Below are 19,224 nucleotides of genomic sequence, written 5' to 3'. Positions count from 1 at the left end.
GCTATCCAGGCCGGTTCATGAATTAGGCACTACCTAGATATATCATATATATAATATAATTTATAGAAAGTGCAAAGCTTAACTTGAATATAATACTGGTTCCACTTACACTCAATTGAACAAACGATAGCAACGTTGACACAGTGCGAACCGGGAAAGACGTGGAACGCACGTCTATTAGATTCCTGTCCCACCAGTTCTCTTCTGTATCTTCAACAAGACACGTATATGTATGTTTACGAGTGTTTCTATCTTGTCTGTTTTGTAAACTTTTTAAATTATTATTTAATGAATACAAGTGAAAATAGTAAATAGATAATGGATTTAGGGTTTGACTTAAGACAGAGAAAATGAAAACACATGAGAAACCCTATGTTTTAGGCCTTGGAGGCAGATACATCATCCATAGCAGAAGAGTCTTCAGGTGCAGCTGCTGCTGCTACATTTGCCTCTTCTGCTGCTGCTGCTACGACATTGGAGTTGTTGGGGTTGAAGAGAGCTCCACGAGAGGGATTAGATGTAGATGACATTGCAGTTGCGAGAGAGATGGGCATTAAGCAAAGCCCTTTCCCTTGAAGGTACTGCATTGCAGATCCCATGTCTTCTTCCATCAGTTTTGCCACCCTATTTTCTGTTGACCTTAAGCTCTCGTTGGATGATCCTGTTCCGTTTCCCTTCCCGTTTAAGCCATTGCACGGTCCAGAGAGGGCGTCAAGCCGTCCTCCAACCTACATTACCAAAAAACCATGATGATTGGTATAATATCCCACTTGACCTAAAAATCCATAATGGCAGACCGGTTCTAGTTACAGGGTGAAACATTCATTTTAACCCCCAAATTTTAAGGAGTTATTTATATAAAACTAAGGAAAAAAATGTTTATGGTCTCCTAAATTACAGATCCAACTCTTGCATAAGAAATTGACCTCGGAAGTGAGACCGTTGAGGCGTGGACCAACTGCCCCTGCACCTCCCAACCTGCTCATGCTTAGTACCTTGACTTGCAGCTGAAGGAATCTAACATACTCGATGATCTCATCCAGCATGGACGCCTTATCCGTCTGCATCAACAAATTCGGTTAATTATTATACAGATTCAGGACAAGAATTATATAAAAAAATCAGGAAAGTGTTGAGTACCTTGTTGGTGTTGGGAACCAGTTCTTGAAGAGACTTCATACGCTCTGCAATGCGTTCCCTTCTCAACTGTCCGAAACAACACAATGAGAAACAAACACAAAGATAATATAAAAGGAGATGGATGAAGTGAATGATGGAGATACCCGCTCAGCGATGCTGTGAGGATCGGTGGCTTGACCTCTCCTAGCTCGCACCCTTGGCTTTTGACGAGCCACGGGTGCGCTCGTGGTGGAGACTGTCCCTTGTGCCTGCAACCCATCTTGGCTTGGACCACCTGACTCCTGCATTGACAAACAATAACGCAAGAAGATGTGATGCAAGGAATCAAAAACATTCTTTACCATTGTGTAGTATGATATAGTTTGGTACCTGAGGTTGATGGAAGTGGTCGGGGAAAGAGGCGTCAATGGTGGAAGCGTGCGGAGGAGGATGAGGATGAGGAGGGGGAAGAGAAGAGTCCCAGCAAGGAGGAAGAGAGGAGAGCATTGACATTGAATCAAGGAAGAAGTCATTATTGTTTTGGTTAATGAACTCTCCCTTTCTTTCTCCATTCTCATTTCCCATCTCTTCTGTCTTCTGCCTTCTTCCTTCTTCCTTTGCTTCCTCCACCATTTTTATCACCATTTTTATTATTTAAAAAAAACCTTGATTTCTAATTTTTTAATTTAATTATACAAGTCGTATGTGGCCGGCCTCTTTGTTTATTTGAATGAACAATATATAATCAATTTTACATTTTTTTTTATATAAACCTTTTTTAACTGTCATGTTAGGTAACACTTCTCCCATTCCAATGATTGCGATGTTCCTTGTTGAGCAAGTAATCATGTTATAAAAAGCCCACTTGTGAGCGTTTTGTAATGTTAACGGTATGTCAGTTTAAGGTCAGTTTCAGTGCAACAATGTTGTCACTAGTTAGATTACTTTATGGCCGACTTTACCCCGTTTTAGATTTTGAGTGCCTATCTCCTTTCTACTTGTACCTCAGACTCAATGCAAATGCAGAGTATGTTTATCAGAAAAAAAATTTGAAGTCTGAATGACTATCTTCTTTACATAGCTGCTTCTGTTTTCTTAATCCTATGCAACTACCAATCACGCTGTGCAGGATTTGCTATAAAATGTAAGCTTAGCAATTGAAGAAGAGGACTATAAAAAGAATCACAATCTCTTGGGATCCCCCAACTAACTTTATGAAGCCAAGTTTCTTAAGGAGTTGATATCAGACTACTTTGGACTGAATGTGGAGATCTGGAATGCAGTAATTAATAATTGTGATTTGTATGAGTTAGCTGCAGCAACATGGATGCAGATTGTTCATGTTGATTCTCATAAAATTTAGTGAAACCAGATACTGCTCAAGGTGATTCAGCTAAAGCAGCTCAACCTCACCCTTCACTAGTATGTTCCCTCCTGCATATCCCATCTCCTTTGTAGCTATGTTACGCATAAGGATGACTCTGAGAGTATACTCTTTTGTAGTATTGGATGTAACTTTTCTCAAAGATTATTGCTCTTTTAGTTTTGTTCTTATACTAAGCGCCTCGAGCGAGAGCGAAGATATTATAAAATAACTTTCACGGCACAAGCTTCACAAGAAGCTCCTTTAGATTATGACTCTCTTGCTTGTCCTACTGTCGTGACTTTACCTGCCCAAGCTTCACACATTGAGGTATCTCCTCAAAAATTTTATCTTGAAGGTATTAAAGAATCAAATTTGGTTGATCAAAGTACTATGGCTGTTGTGGACGACCTAGTTACATTAGCTACAATCTCGGAACTTGAAAATATGATTACTTCTCCACCTTTTATTTGCATCAATGAAACCACTGAGTCTCCTGTTTTGGAGTCTGCCACGACCTTACCGGTTGACAACATTTCTGCTACTCTTCCTACTCTTGAAGACTGTTCAGTTCAAAAGAAAAGTATCAAATTTACAGAGCATGGTCTTGGTTCTAACAAGTTTGCTTCGTTGCTCTCTCTGGAAGAAGAAGAAGATTCATTGGATTCTGTCGAAGAAACTGATTCGATGAATTTTATGACACCTTCCGGAAAGAGAATTTTTTAAGAAAGACCGGTTAAACCATCTGCAAAAGCTAGGGAGATACTCTTGCAGTCCTCGGTTTACGGACGTGGGAATCACGGACGTGGGAATCGAGGACGAGGGAACCGCGGTGGACGTGGCTAGAGTTTTTCCCTTTATCACTAATTTCAATCGAATGATTGTTTCTGGTTCATTTATGTTCCTATTTCTTTTTAGTCGTTTGTAAAACTGTATGACTATTGTCATAGCCGTATCTTGTAACCGTATTTGCATAATAATAATAATTAAGAAAAAAAAAAACTTTCACGGCACAGTAGTAATTTTGTTACTGTAGTGCTCTTGTACCTTTAAATAATTGACATTGTTTTTTCACTTTTTGCAGGTTTACTATGTTGAGAAGGCGACAACTATGCAAGTAGAGACATCTTGATGGAGAAGGTTCGTAAACATATTATGAGCGATTATTAAGATTCAAAATCTCTACTGAAATCAAACATTCCTATGAAAATAAACACAAATATTCTTTAGAGCTTTGATGTATAACAACAAATCACTGTTTGCTGCATATTTTGGTTAACATGAGTAAAGCATAAATTAGCTCACATTGTGTATGCTACCAGGAGAACATGTTCAACCTTTAAAATTATATGGTCTGATCAATCAATCTTTTTATTAAGCAGCAAAGAGTAGTCCCAAGGCCAGTATTGCCAGCAAGGAAAGGCCAAGATTAGCAGATGTTGTGGTAATGGTGCCTGAATGAGTAGGGGCATGTGGCGTAGCTTCTCCATCAGAGGAGCCCATGTTTGCAACCGGGGGCAGAGGAGGATCAATCACGTCTTTAGCGTCAAGTGGTGGACTTGGGGCACTAGCTGGTGGCTGTGCTTCCTTGGCTGCCACGGAGAGTAGAGCGCCAGCCTCTGCAGGTAAGATGGCGTAAGGCTGGTCTTTGTTTAAATCTGAGCATGGACTCCCTGGATTTGCATCAAATATTAATTAATGCTGGTAAGATGCATATTTGTTTTTTTACTGATAAAAAGATCTTTGAAGGTGTAAGACTTACTTAAGTATCTGGTGGCGGTGGCAGGGAACTCGGTGATGACTCCATCAACGCCATTGCCCGCAATGAATGTGGCAAGCTCTATCGTGGGATCAGAGAAGTAGTCGAACGCTATGGAGATGTACTCGTTCCTCAGCACGGAGACGTAAACAGAGATGTTCCCCTTGTGCATTTCCTCCACTACGTTGGTCTTCCCCGTGGCGAAGCTTTCGGAGATGGTGACGAGAGAACTTCTCTTGAGATTGACTGCTTCTGCGTGCTTCTTGATTTCATCAACGGATGGTTTTGGAGCATCTCCGATCTCCTTGTCGATGCTCAAGACTCGAGTGTACGGAGGGACGGCCTCAAAACTTGACAGAACAGAGCTATCATCCGACTGGATGAAAACCTTTTGGGTTGATTGCTTATCGAGTGTGGAATTGGTCAGAGCGGACTTGACTGCGTCTACGATTCCTAGGCCTTTCTTTGAGGCTAAATAAGCAGCATTCTGTTAACAAACTAGGCGTTAGTGGATATTTCTTGAGTAAGCATAAAGAGCATCTATCTATCTATCTATTATATTAAAAGAGAAGTCACCACTTCTCTTCATATGTGGTTTTTTTTTTAAATGGACCTTCACTAAAAAATCATATTTTCTAGTGAAAATGAAAAAGGCTTGCCTGGATGTTGATGAGAACTCCAGTGACTGCCTTTGCTTTGCCAAACTCCAGGAAGTCAACGAGAGTCATGAACTTCCCTGCGTTCTTGTTTGCTGGGTTTCTCTGGAATCCCCCAGAAGTTGAGAAGGGGCTCTGGATTTGAGCTGGAGACAAAAACGACATTCAAATCTTTTGGCAATTTAGTCGAGAATGAGATAGGCTTCAGAAGAGTTTCCTTACGCTTCAGAGACTGGATCTCCGCCCAAGTAAGATCAAAAGAGAAAATGCCATTGGTGGGCTGGATCTCAGGAACACTGGTGGCTCGGGACATGAGAGTGGTCGCTGCAGTTGTGGTTGGTATGAGGTCTGCAGAACCAAGGCAGAAAGCCATACCGTCTTTGGACATCTGGACAGAACAGTCGATCACATCTGCTCCATCGTCAACCGCCTTTTGATAAGCCATGTCAGTGCATCCTGGATATTCCCCGCTTGCTCCATTGTGAGTTATGACCAACGCGTTGCCTATTTTGGGGAGATTTCTCTTTTGGTGAGATAAGCAAGCTGCAAGAACGCATAAAATGTGGAGGTGTTAGCTTCTCCTATATATATATATACGAGGATGGTAGATGGGAAGTCATATCTCACTGATGGCTTGTGATGCTGTTGGCGGGAAATCGGTGATGAAGCCATCAACAGAGAACTGGCCATTGTCCACAAACTGGAGATACTCAGCGGAAGGATCATAGCTGTAGTTGTAACTGGTGCTCAGATCATTGGCAAAACCTGAAGCGTAGACCTCTAGACCGGCCTTGTGGGCGTCAGCCACAAAGGTGGATGCGGGGTTAAGGTAATTAGTCGAGTCAATGGGCCAAATGTAGTCTTTGGGGACAAGAACGCCTGAAGCAAAGGCCTTGATGGCTGCGAGATTCAGCAGAATCTCGCTGTACTTCTTACCGGTGGTGGGCTCAATTGCCACGGGGTCTTTGAACTCGAATATGAGCTTTGTCTTGGCCCTGCGTGCATCCATCCCTATGCTCTTCAAGAAACCAATCTCTGGAGATGAGATGAAGGTAATGCCGCGGAATCTCAAGCTTCTCAGGTACTCAGCTGCGCTCAGCTTGTGCTCCATGTAGAATGAGTCGTACTGCACGTTTGTATTGTTTGTTGTTTATTAGATGAATCAGCAAGAATCTTCCTTAGGTTTGTAATCATATTGTTCAAAGATGGGAAGAAGAGAAAAACCTGAACGCTTAACCAGAACTTTGGAGGCTTGGATTCGAGGACTTCCTCCACGGCTGCAATAGCCATCTGGCCATCGAAAATGCTAGGCCGAGAGTAGATGTTTTGAACAACTGCTCAATAATACAAAACATGAAAAGGTGTAGTGGTGGTGGGGGAGCTTTTGAAGGGGAGAAAAAGAGAGAAAGACATACGAGAGACATTGGAAAAGATTGTGTCTGCCGAGTAGTCAAGAGCAAACCATCCGTTGAGGGTTTGACCATTGACCTTGTAGGTCTTCTGGCCTTTGGGGAAGAGGGTGGAGATGGTTGTTGCATTGTCAAGCCTGATATCAGACAAGCAAATCCCCGCACCGTCCTTTGTCATCTGAAGGTTGCACAACATTGTGAGGCCAGGGGAGCTGGTGGCATTAGCCAATTCATTTGCAGAGGCGCTTGACTCAGGGAAAAGACCGGAGAAGCCACCTCTCGCCACCACCGCAGGCTCTTGTCCTAAAAGACCAAAAAAAAAACAAGAGGTATGTTTTAAAAAAAAACATGTTATGTAATATTAGCAGTTTTTATAAATTACATCACCAAGAAACGAGAAAATGGTACATACCATTAAGGGTGAGCCATTTAGTGGCAGGAACAGCAGCAGGAATCTTGGGAACCGCAACACAAGAATGTATGAAAAGGGAGAAAATGATGAAACCCCTTAGCATCTTTGTGTGTTGTTTGATTGATCCTGCATGCATGCACATGCACGTAAAGCAGAGTCAACTACCGTATACGATAAAGCACAGAAAATGTATACATTTTTAACAGAAAAGGTGAGAGAGATCTCACAGCGGAAGAAGAAGAACATTAATCAATCTCTTCTTCCCCCTTGCTTGTTTTCCTCGGTGTGTTTCTTCACAAGGGAAAAGAAGCGAGGAAGAAAGAGATGGTCAAACACAAAAGCGTTGATTAATGTCAAAAATTAACTCTCAAATCCCTTTTATGGCCATTTACTTTCTATTTTTATCTCTTTCTCTCCCTCCATTCCGTTCTTAACAACTTTTCTTGTTTTTTCTTCAAAAATATTTATTTCCTACATAACTACTTTTTCGTGAAACTTTTTAAATGTTTAAGTGGAGATTATTGGTTTATGTGTACAATAAGATGTAGTCTTATTCATTTTTTATTTTAAATTTATATTGAAATCATGTATTGTAAGTGATATTTATGAACTTTAGTTCAAATTACGTGATATTCTTTTTTTCTGAATGAAAAATTACCTCATACTCGATAATTCAATGGTAGGAATTTACTAACAAATTTATGTGAGTTTGATTAAATTTGCTTTTTAAAAATACAAAAAAAATTTGAAGAATCTGAATCTATAAATACTGATTATATGTCATTTTTGAAAAATTAATCAATTTTAATTAAAATTATTAATTATAAACGAATTTTCAAAGTTATTAAAACGAATAATACCCCCTAAGGGGTACTGTCATATAAAAACATGGATTAATAAAAATTCTTATGAAATAAGAAATAGATAGCGAGGGTATATATAATAAATTGTCATCGACACCTAAAAAGCTCCTTTTTTTTTAACCACCGGACTTTGAGTTTTTTTTTTGGTCTTCCCAAGGTGCCTACCGACGCCTCTTCTCCTCTCCTTCCGTTTAATCGCTTCCTCGTCACGCAACCTTTTTTGATCCACCCCCGGAGACAGCTATGAAGATCACAGCCTTGCTTGTTCTGAAGGCCGCTCCCGAAGCCACGGATCCCGTCATCCTCGCCAACGCTTCCGACGTCTCTCACTTCGGCTATTTCCAGCGATCTAGCGTCAAGGAGTTCGTCGTCTTTGTCGGTCGCACCGTCGCCAGCCGCACCCCTCCTTCCCAGCGCCAGTCCGTCCAGCACGAAGGTTCCTTCTCCCCCCTTACCTTTTAGATCTCCTCCCCTTGTCTCGGATCTATCGATTCTAGATCTTTCAATTTTATGCGATTGCAGCTTTGTTATTGTTGATTTTTGGAAGGTAATTAGGGTTCGTATGTTTGTTTGGATAAATTAGAGTACAAGGTTCACGCTTACAATAGAAATGGACTTTGCGCTGTTGGATTCATGGACGATCATTACCCTGTTCGAAGTGCCTTTTCTCTTCTCAATCAGGTTTCGTTTTTGTTTGTTTTTTTTTCAATCTAGGTTCTCGATACGGTTTGCTTGACATTTTTCTATATTTTTCTCAGGTTATAGATGAGTACCAGAAGAGTTTTGGTGAGACATGGAGGTCTGCTAAAGAAGACTCCTCTCAGCCCTGGCCTTACTTAGCCCAAGCTCTTACCAAATTTCAGGTTCCTCTTCACTTGTGCAACTCTGTTTTTTTTTTTTTCTTTCTCGTTTTCCTCTTTGAAACTTGTTAAACAAAACTTTTAAAAGGTATATGCTCAATTGGGTGGACATAAAGGATCCAACTTTAATTATTCCCATTTGGCCCCATTATTTTATGATCAAGATTCAAGTTGGTTTTGTTGAGTGGTTTGGTCTAAAGTGTTTCTTTTATTTTGTAATCTTCAGGACCCAGCAGAGGCTGATAAGCTGTTGAAAATCCAGAGGGAGTTGGATGAGACCAAGATTATCCTTGTAAGTTTTGCACTCTCTTTTCCCAAGTTTCTGCCGACATTAGTTAAATATGCATTAATGCTTTCCCCAAACAGTATGATGTTCTTTCAATGAGTCCTGTTTCTTCCGTAATTTCAAAACACAAGAGTCTTGCAGATACGTTAGCTCTTTGTATTGTTCACCAAAACTGAATAATTTATTCTGTATTGCAGCATAAGACCATTGATAGCGTTCTAGCCCGTGGTGAGAAGCTTGACAGCCTAGTTGAGAAGAGCTCTGATTTGAGCATGGCATCCCAGGTAACGTTGTACAGTCCCATACTAGCTTTTCTCAGCTTATATTGCTTTCTTTTTTCAACTGTATGCGTCTCTTAGCATAGTTGGTTAACACGACAGAAAGGGCTGGATATGAGGGAGCTTGATAGTGTTGTAGATAAATAGAGTAACTAGGAAGAGAACTGTTGCATGCTATATCATTGGGGGTATAGGTAAATAGAGTAGTGTGGATGGGAACCTGATCTTTTGGTGGTTTGGTTGAAACAGATGTTCTACAAGCAAGCAAAGAAAACCAATTCATGCTGCACTATTCTTTGAGCTGGATGTCCTAAGGTATATATATATATATATATATATATAATCAACCAAGCTGTTGCTGGAGGTCGACCCTGTTTTTCATTTTCATGTATTTGATTTCGTCTATCTTGTTCTCATGCACTTGAAATTCCACAAGACTCGAGTCATATGGTGTGTCGTCCAAATACATGTTAATTTGAATTGTCTTTGCCAGATTTATATGATTGCTTTTGTTCATGTTCTCACTTTGGTACATTTGTGCTTAATAGACAACTGTGTTGTTGTTTGCCCCCCCCTCCCCCCCAAAAAAAGACAACTGTGTTGCTGACGTAAATGGATGAGTGTATAACACAAAACAGAACGACGGGTCTGTCGTCCAAATAACACGGGTTGTAATATTATTACACGAGCAATGGAAGTAGAAGGGGATGAACGAAGGTCTGTCGTTTTTGTAACTATTTGCCGAACATAGATTTGAACCACCAAACACCCTTGGTGTCGTCAGGAGCAGCGTTGGACTCAGAATCGTGTAGCTGTTTGGTTGTAGTGGTCAGAATGTGCCCCACCCAACCCTTGTTCGATAGTATGATCCCACTTCTTTCGTTTTCTTCTTGCATTTTCTAGTAAAATTTTTCTTTTCTGATTTACTAACCTAAAACAATTCTTTTTATAACTGTATTATTTTCTTTTTAATAAAAATGATTATTTTCATGAATATTTTGTGATGAAGAATGACTAAAGTAAATTTCTTAACACGAAAACAAAAACTAAAAGGAATATTTTTTTATAATGAAATTACTATTGCATAAATAATTCTATGATATTAATTAAAATTAATATTTAAATTGTAAAAATTAAAAGTAGACCAGCTTTCTGACAACTCTAAAACTTTTGGAAGAGTTGGATTGAGGTACATAAGTGATGCACCAAATGCATTAGTAATTTGAACCTCTCCTATAACAGAGGACATTTATTTAAAATCATACAGGGGAAAATCAATGTAAAAATATGAAGAACCAAGTGAAATACCTCTAAAGAAATTGATTTTAGCAAACCTAATCAAAGCAACAATAGATCGATCTTGGTATTCATCGCGAAAAGCTTCAATTTGCTCAGCATAAGTACCCCATAGACAACACACAAGACTGTTTCCTCTGTTAAATTTAGAAAGTTAATTAGGGACAAAATAGTTAAGTTAACTTGCACAAAGAGAGGTTATAAGATCAAATTGTGTGTCCATTAAGCGAAATTGAACCCTCTTTCTGTCTTCTCCTTGTGCTCTGACCGTTAGAACATCACCAAAGTCATGAATTTTCCCCATCACATCTGTTAAAAAATTAAATAGGTCAGTGTGTAGATGATAATAGTCAAAATAATAAGAAATATTAAGGATGATAAGATAATAGCTGCAAAACACAGTACCTATGAGGAAGGATAGCTCTTTAGGGTCATTTCCAATTTGAGAATAATCGGAAAAGATTAAGAAAAATACGATCATCAGATAAATCAGAACCTCTAACAACAGTCTCATCTGAGATATTCATCTTGTATGGATGGTATGTTGTTTTATACTGGCCACCAGCTGTTGTCATATGAACTTTTTCAATAACCACCCATTTTCCTATAGGTATATTACGTTGAACACGGGACATGAGTGTCTTTTTGCAAGTTGCTTGGATTTTGTTTCCCTAACAAATGAACAAAGTTATATTAGTATATTGGTAAAGGATAAAAACTCTTTAAAATATAAGTCTAAAAAGGTCGAGTAAGATAGCAAACCTAATCAAAGCAACAATAGATCGATCTTGGTATTCATCGCGAAAAGCTTCAATTTGCTCAGCATAAGTACCCCATAGACAACACACAAGACTGTTTCCTCTGTTAAATTTAGAAAGTTAATTAGGGACAAAATAGTTAAGTTAACTTGCACAAAGAGAGGTTATAAGATCAAACCGTGTGTCCATTAAGCGAAATTGAACCCTCTTTCTGTCTTCTCCTTGTGCTCTGACGGTTAGAACATCACCAAAGTCATGAATTTTCCCCATCACATCTGTTAAAAAATTAAATAGGTCAGTGTGTAGATGATAATAGTCAAAATAATAAGAAATATTAAGGATGATAAGATAATAGCTGCAAAACACAGTACCTATGAGGAAGGATAGCTCTTTAGGGTCATTTCCAATTTGAGAATAATCGGAAAGATTAAGAAAAATACGATCATCAGATAAATCAGAACCTCTAACAACAGTCTCATCTGAGATATTCATCTTGTATGGATGGTATGTTGTTTTATACTGGCCACCAGCTGTTGTCATATGAACTTTTTCAATAACCACCCATTTTCCTATAGGTATATTACGTTGAACACGGGACATGAGTGTCTTTTTGCAAGTTGCTTGGATTTTGTTTCTCTAACAAATGAACAAAGTTATATTAGTATATTGGTAAAGGATAAAAACTCTTTAAAATATAAGTCTAAAAAGGTCGAGTAAGATAGTTTACCCATTCATCTGCTAAAACCAATTCAAAAGTATCTGAATAAGGTGTGATGGATCTCCATGAATGAATGCATTTAACTTGGACTCGCCAGTTATCTTTAAACGGCCTGAGTTTCGTGAGAGGAACAAAAGTAGTCATGATAGACATTTTTGGGAGGTTTCAGCTTTGAACGATATTGTTTGTAGGTGTAGGGGAAGATGTATATATAGTTAGCGATGAGAAAGTAGAGTTAACGCGAGAAAATATTATAAAGATATTTTTAGTTGTGATGTTATCATTAAAACCGAATATACATATATAATTATCTTCCTAAAAATGATTATTTTATTAACTATTCACGACTCTTTAGGAACGTAGGTTATTAATAGTTAGATATTATGCTTGATTAGCAAGATTAGAATGTAGACTGCGGTAACTAATAGATGCAAAAATGATAATGTGAATAGCGAGAATATAGGAAGATAATTTTGTTAAGGAGAGTAATAAATAATTAGTTATGATTTTGAAATCCCAAAAATATATGGTGATGAGATCGTATCGTTGGTAACAGCTCGTTGGTGATAAATGATTAGCACTTAGTACGCAAGTCATAAAAGAAACGACACAGTTTTTGGTTAGTGTGGGTGTCGAAATTAAATAAAACGACATAGTTTAAGGCAGTGGTATTGTTTAGTAATTATTGTGGAAAAGTCTGGGGTATTTCATTTTTGTACTTCAGTTTTAATGGTTTAGATTCATTCTGAAAAAATTAATGACTGATGTCTTGTAAAAAATATAGTTTTAGTTTAATTTTATTAAATTATATTTAATATAACATAATATATAATTTATATATTGTGCCACATATTAAATTATTTTCTGGGTCCGCCCCTAGTTGGACTCTGGTGGTGTGTCACTCTGAGGGGTTTTGTGAAGCTTGCTAACATCGTACCCTTCCTCCACTGCCTTCTCCACCAGCGCCTTGTATGTCTCTTCCTCTACATGCGCTGTCCTGCTCAGTATCTAGACCACATATCCCACATAGTCAGTCAATATCAATCCTTAGCTTTTTCTATCATTCATCATAAAGAGAAAAACACAACAAGACATACCCAGAGATAACTCCTTGTAGCCTGGCCGATGACGGCGTGCTGGTACTCAGGATCAATATACAACACCCAGTAATCTCCAGTGACAGGAATGATAGGGAGGAAAGGAGGGACATAAAACTTAACTTTGAACTTAGCCTCGTCGCTCTTAGGATCAGTCTTGTAGGCCGAGCCTTCAATGAAAGCTCTCTTGCCACCGTTCCACACCTCGTTCAAGACGTGCACCGTGCCGTCAGGGTTGAGGCTGTAGGTGGCGCGAGTGTCCACACCGTTCTTGGGCTGAAAAATGGAAGGGAAAGAAGCAATCTCATACCAGCGGCCCATGTATCTCTCCAAGTCGAGATTTTTCACCACTTCCATCTCTTTCTTTTCGGTCGTCATCTTTCTTTTATTATTCTGTAAGTTTCAGATATTTTATTGTAGTATGTAGGATAAGAAAGAGGGATTCTGTTTACTTTTATATAGGAAAAACAGAAAAAGACGACAAAGTAGATTTATGACAGTGTACCTGATTATCTTGACGATTATCTGGGACTGCTGAGACTAAACTGAACAACAAGACAACGACACATGAGAGGAGACAAAAGGAAGATGCTCGTTTCACCATCTTTTTCTTATGCAAAGAATTATATGTTACTATCTAGTTTTTTAATTTTAATGGAGATTAACATAAAATGATGTATGAGTGAGTAGTATATTTTATACCTAAACCGTGTGAAGAAACAAATCCTAATAAAATATTATTGATTTGGTTTCCTAACTTGTTAATTATAATGAACGTATTACCAGATATTTTATGATATTTTTCCCAAATGACATCATTGTATATTGACCAAAAAGATTCTGGAATGTTAATTTAAGGAAACATATCAATAATAAATGGAAGGAGAGGATGACACGTGGAAAGCGTGTAGGGCAGATGGTTCTAGTAGCGTCTATGAGCTATACAACGCGAAGAAACGAGCAGGACACGAATGTCTTGTTTCTTTTTCTTTTTTCTGTGTGGGAGGTAGAAGAATACAATACAATGGGCCAAGCCGAACATTCACACTTTGATTTGACTTTCTTTTGCCATTTTAACGCCCCAACGAAAATGTGGATATCTCTTCTAGGACTGTTCAATATGGTAAAACTGAACCGTACCGAACCGAACCGAACCGACATAGACAACGTGGTTTGGATTTGGTATATACCATACAAACCGAATGGATGTAATTTTCTAAAAATCGTAGGATTTGGATATGGTTTGGTATATAACCGATAAAACTGAATAAACCGAATAAAACCGATAAAAAATAGAAACATGTAAATATGTATATATTTTATAACGACATATGCAAATCATAAGTTAATTTTTTTGCTAATAACTATTACCATATTTTTACAGTAATAAAGAAGTCATGATTTGTAAAACATTGCAACCGATGCTTCTTATTTTTTTAGTTTTTTTTATCTTTTTGCTTTATTTTAGCATTGACTAAATTGAAATAAAGATTATAAAATTGATGGACAACAATTAGTAGAAATTATTCACAACTTTTTTTAATCTATAAATGAACAGAGATTCGTGTTCAATCGAAGAAACATGAATTTGATGAATGTTAAATATGGAAGAATAGAAAAAAAAAATTATTTAGTGCTTCGTGCTTCTTTTTTGTTTTTAGCTTTTTACTTTTATTCAAAAATTTGAGCTTTGATTTTAATTCTAAATTTGATTATTTTATTAGATGGTATAAGCATTTTTTTCTTTTATTTAAACATATAATATTTTTTAATAAATGACTGTGTTGGTATAAAACCGAATAAACCGACAGTATATAAATCGGACTGAACCGAAGTAAATATGGATTTAGATTGGTAGTTGTATTTTACTAACCAAAATACCAAAAAACCGAAAAACGAACCGAAACCGAACCGATATCCGGATTGAACACCCATAATCTCTTCTAATATAATTAAACATTTTTAAGAAATCATAAATATTTAATTGTGTTAAAATTAAAGTTTATTGTTGCTTTGGAAAGAAATCAGAAGGAAATTAGACATTTTTCATAATAGTGCAATTAACTAGATTGTAACATTACACAAAAAATCATAAATATTTAGTTGTGTTAAAATTAAAGTTTATTGTAGTGTTTGGAAAGAAATCAGAAGGAATTAGTTGTCTTGATTGTAAATTGATCAACTGAACGTCTTCATAGGTAAGATATATTAACACTATTTTAAAATACTGATTTCCTTGCATATTAAGAAAAATATATATTTTTATTTCCAACTAATTCAACTAGATTTTTTTTGTAGACATCGTAGATTAATGGTTCAGTTTTATCTCTTTATTTTAGTTTTATTTATTTTTAAATCACTAAATTTTACCAATCATATTGTACTTTTATTTTTAAAAACTAAAACCTACATAAAATTTCTATAATTTTTTACCAATCATGTTTTAACTTTATTTTTAAAGATACTAGGGTCTGGCCCGGGCTACGTCCGGGTTTTTTTGTTTAAATTTTAGTTTCTATTATATATTTTGTATGTTTATATAAGTACTTAGGTAACTACAAAATTATTTTCAATTATTTAATTTTCTGTATATGAGTTTCAACAATTTTAGTATTCAAATTTTTGATATTTTTGTTATTGGAAATTATATATAAGGTGAGAACCAAAATGAAAAATTGATTAAATTTTATTTATGTGTGACTGACTGAAGGAATGTTTTATTTCATTTAATTTTCGAGAAAATCCCACGAAAAACCTTCGAAGTGGCAAGTACTTCCACTTTAAACCTCCAAATTTTATGTTTCCATAATAAACCTTGAAATTAAAGATATTCTTAACAAAAACCTTCAAAATGACTAACGTGTTTTATGTGATGTTAAGATAACTAACGTGTTTTATGTTTCTTAGAAATGACGACAAAGAAGATAGCTTCTTTGAAGTCTCTGATGTATCTGTTCATCATTTTCGCCTACGGTATTGCAATTTCATCATCGGTTTTTACCAGAGCACAAGATGAAGAGAAGCAAAGAGAAAACCATAGGATGAAGAGACGAGAAGCATTGGGCGTAGGTTCCTTCTAGATTTCAAGGAAATTCCGAAGAGAAGCAACATCACCTTCGAATGATCTCTTTGAGGTACTATCTTACTCCATGGACTCGAAAATCTAGAATAAGAAGATTCAAAATATTAGAACTATCTTACTCCATGTTGTGTATAACACGATCTCTTTTTTACTTATAAATTTTTTTCTTAGATTTTCTATTATTTTCTTTCACAAACACTTATGATGGCTCATGAATAAAATAAAAAATGGTTTGTTAAAAATATAAGTAATTACAATAAGTCACATGTTTTATCGAAAGGAGACAGAATTAATAACAACATTAATAGAGTTTATTATTATAATAACATCACATAAAACATGTTAACCTTTTGAAGGTTTTTGTTAAAAATATCTTCAATTTCAAGGTTTATTATGGAAACATAAAATTTGGAGGTTTAAAGTGGAAGTGCTTGCCACTTATAAAGTTTTTCATGGGATTTTCCCTTTAATTTTCTATAAACTATTTTCCAATTATTCTTGTAGTAATTTAATTGACTCTCTCTTTAAGTCCATAGTCCTTTGAAAAAAATAATTTTTTTAAAACAACTGTTTTAAAATTTGTAATATTTTTATACATTCTTACAACCCAACTAATCAGGCTCATGATCTGAATATTTGTTTATCTCTAACTTATATAAGTTTTGATGTAAGACTTTATTAAATGTACAACCAATTATAATTTTATTCTAATTTTAGAACCATTTAATTCACAACTTTTACATGTGCCTTTTCAAAAAAATTGTTCCACTTCGTCCTAACTCTAGTAGCGTTAGCGACATGAGGATCAAGTAACATACCAAGAAGTAAAGAGCGAAAGAGTTGAGACCAAGTAATTAGGTAAAGCGATAGATGTCTTTTGCAAATCAGTGGATCTCATAATCAAGCTCATAGTTATTCAAGACTACTGCCATGTTTTTCTGAACCTGCAACATAACTTGCAAAAAAAAAAGAAAAAATTAAGACAATACCAAAAGATTATAAGATCTTAAGCTACCTCACAATGGTTACTTAACCTCCCAACAAAAACTTCAAGAAACTATGCTCGAAACCATGAGAAGTCATCATCAAATGCACAATAGGAATCAAATCTCTGAGACTGTTACTGTCACTCTGAAACTGAGTAGACAAATCTCTTTCTTCATTTTCATGTAAACCATGGGGTTGAAGTACTTCTACTGAGGCCTCAAACCCATTGTTGTGAGATGGGTTCATTTCTATAAGATCTTCTTCCTGATTATTCACAAACACTGCAGAGGGATTATAGAAGTTTTAACCTGACCCAAACTGCAACTCCTGGTTATGGTTTGGTCCGTAAACCGTTCCTCTACAGGCATCATAGCTTGTCCACTAACAGGGAGAAGATGAGTACAGTTGCTATCAAACTCTGGAACCACCAATACCAGACCGTTCTCCTCTGGTCCTAAGGCTATGTTTGGTTCCAAAACACCTTCTTCACGGTGATGAGTACCGTTGATGTTATGTCCTAGCAGAGGCATCAACATGATTCATGTGAGGTATAACATTTCTCTGTTCAGCTTCTGATCTGCTTCTTGGTCTTTTCCTTCTCCTGTGTTTCTCTGCTTTATCTTGATCTCTTACTGGCTGCGAGGTGGCTGTTATTGAAGCTGAAGCCTCCTCTGTCCCATCAACATCATTGTCACTGTTCACCACAGTTTTGTTGGGAACCGGTTTTGTTGGTACGTTCTTTGATTCTTTTGAGGCGTACACGATCCTTCCACATCCGTCTCTCGAGGTCTACTGCGTCAATGTATTTATCGCTCACGTCAACCTCGGCTACGTTGTTGCTAGCTAAGTCATCAGGCACATTCTCGATCCTATCACAATACATAAACAACAAAGCTTTGACTTTAAGCAACATAAAAAAAAAAAAGACCAATGCATATATTCATTGGTCCAGTAGCTCCCCACCCGAGCAGCCTTCACCGCTGGCTTCATCGAGGGGACGATGCCGGAAGGAACACCGGATTGATCACCGGTTTTGACCGGAGCCGAGAGGGCCGCCGCCTCGCATTTGGAGTTCACAGAGTCGGGAGCACCGGTAGTCTTCATCGCGATTGAAATTGGAGAGAGTAAAAACAATTTGGATGTAAATCCAATTTCGTGAAGTGGAGGTTTTATAGAAGATATGAAGGAGGAAGCCAAAGGATCCCATTAATGGGGTTAATGAGGGATTAAAGAGTGCGAAGGCGTGGGGGAAAATTGATTTCACGGACGATTGGCTCGCAAACGGAAGAAAGAGGAAGATGAACAGGATCCTGAATTGACAATCGCACACGGCGCTTAGGGTTTCTTCATCGCGTTAAGAGAAAAGTGATGTGAGCATTGTCTTGGGCTAATGGGCTGGCAGAAACAACCCGACGTCGAAGCCCAGAGTCGGATTTCGGCTGAAGCCCAACTAGTGCTGGGTTTGCGGGTCGACCCGCCCCGACCCGCCCCGCCCCGCTGCGGATCGAATCATTTTTTTGATTCAAAAATCCGACCCGCTTGACCCGTAACTGAAAAAAATAAGACCCGCCCCGCCCCGCATAAATTAGCGGGTGACCCGCGGGACCCGCGGATAAAATAAAAAAATAAAAAAATAATTATTTTATATGTTTTATTAATATTTTTTGTAAAAAAATAATATAAATAATATATTTTAATAATTTTATTTTAAATATTCATAATTTTATTATTATTTTTTAATAAAAACATATTTTTATAAACAAAAACTAAAAAAAAAAGTTTTTTATTTTTATTTTGCGGGTTGGCGGGTACCCGCAGTCTAAATTCGATCGACCCGCACCCGCCCCGCAGAAAATATGCTCAACCCGCACCCGCCCCGCAGCGGGTCAAATGAGGCGGGGCCCGCGGGTAAAGATTCAGATTCCCAGCTCTAAGCCCAACAGAGGAAAGAAAGGATCGACGTGGATGAATGCTGTTCGCTGATTGGACTGAATTAATAGGTGACGTGGACATGCTCTCCATTGATCTTATTAGCCTTTTAGTATAGTATATTGATAGCAAAAAAGCTAAAGTAAATTTTTATTATGTATTTTAAGTAAAAAACTTAAATTTTTTGTTTACAGGCTATACAATCCGTAAAATAAAAAAATTATCTATAATATCAAATAAATTAGATAATCATAATTAAAAATATCTACAAATATTTAATTTAATTTATTTTTTTGAGTGTTTTAAAATTATCAAAATATTTTAAATAACATAAATGTTATTTACATATCAC

The 19,224-nt window shown here is 37.1% G+C and overlaps 4 protein-coding genes across 7 annotated transcripts; 1 reads left to right on the top strand and 3 right to left on the bottom strand.

Annotated features, from left to right (window-relative positions):
* Positions 1-335: 335 nt before the first annotated feature.
* LOC108841502 (transcription factor LRL3-like) lies at positions 336-1,711 on the bottom strand. Its single transcript, XM_018614261.2, has 5 exons — positions 1,510-1,711; positions 1,284-1,421; positions 1,141-1,206; positions 927-1,061; positions 336-728 (listed from the first exon to the last, which is right to left on the bottom strand). Exons 1-5 carry the CDS (start codon positions 1,702-1,704, stop codon positions 378-380), a joined length of 885 nt encoding a protein of 294 aa, XP_018469763.2. The 5' UTR covers positions 1,705-1,711; the 3' UTR covers positions 336-377.
* Positions 1,712-3,665: 1,954 nt separating this feature from the next.
* On the bottom strand, positions 3,666-6,838 carry LOC108841498 (glycerophosphodiester phosphodiesterase GDPDL6-like). The gene is made up of 8 exons (XM_018614257.2): positions 6,719-6,838; positions 6,313-6,609; positions 6,122-6,231; positions 5,525-6,023; positions 5,120-5,440; positions 4,901-5,043; positions 4,245-4,728; positions 3,666-4,155 (listed from the first exon to the last, which is right to left on the bottom strand). The coding sequence occupies exons 1-8, from the start codon at positions 6,819-6,821 to the stop codon at positions 3,857-3,859; spliced, it is 2,256 nt and encodes a 751-aa protein (XP_018469759.2). The 5' UTR covers positions 6,822-6,838; the 3' UTR covers positions 3,666-3,856.
* Positions 6,839-7,687: 849 nt separating this feature from the next.
* LOC108841503 (VAMP-like protein YKT61) lies at positions 7,688-9,525 on the top strand. Its single transcript, XM_018614262.2, has 6 exons — positions 7,688-8,017; positions 8,165-8,262; positions 8,340-8,444; positions 8,668-8,733; positions 8,925-9,011; positions 9,255-9,525. Exons 1-6 carry the CDS (start codon positions 7,825-7,827, stop codon positions 9,303-9,305), a joined length of 600 nt encoding a protein of 199 aa, XP_018469764.2. The 5' UTR covers positions 7,688-7,824; the 3' UTR covers positions 9,306-9,525.
* Positions 9,526-12,558: 3,033 nt separating this feature from the next.
* LOC130507885 (temperature-induced lipocalin-1-like) lies at positions 12,559-18,316 on the bottom strand. 4 transcript variants are annotated; one of them, XM_057002596.1, is made up of 6 exons: positions 17,907-18,316; positions 16,991-17,812; positions 16,775-16,900; positions 13,380-13,419; positions 12,875-13,267; positions 12,559-12,785 (listed from the first exon to the last, which is right to left on the bottom strand). In XM_057002596.1, exons 3-6 carry the CDS (start codon positions 16,864-16,866, stop codon positions 12,654-12,656), a joined length of 657 nt encoding a protein of 218 aa, XP_056858576.1. In that variant the 5' UTR covers positions 16,867-16,900; positions 16,991-17,812; positions 17,907-18,316; the 3' UTR covers positions 12,559-12,653. The 4 variants fall into 4 exon arrangements, with proteins under 4 accessions (XP_056858576.1, XP_056858577.1, XP_056858574.1 ...); XM_057002597.1 differs by having other exon boundaries at positions 17,252-17,812; XM_057002594.1 differs by adding an exon at positions 15,876-16,037 and having other exon boundaries at positions 16,775-17,812; positions 17,907-18,315.
* Between the last annotated feature and the right edge of the window lie 908 nt (positions 18,317-19,224).

The sequence above is a fragment of the Raphanus sativus genome, chromosome 2 (genome assembly GCF_000801105.2).
Source record: "Raphanus sativus cultivar WK10039 chromosome 2, ASM80110v3, whole genome shotgun sequence".
Taxonomy (NCBI): Eukaryota; Viridiplantae; Streptophyta; class Magnoliopsida; order Brassicales; family Brassicaceae; genus Raphanus; species Raphanus sativus.
This window is presented reverse-complemented; position numbering and strand designations above follow the sequence as displayed.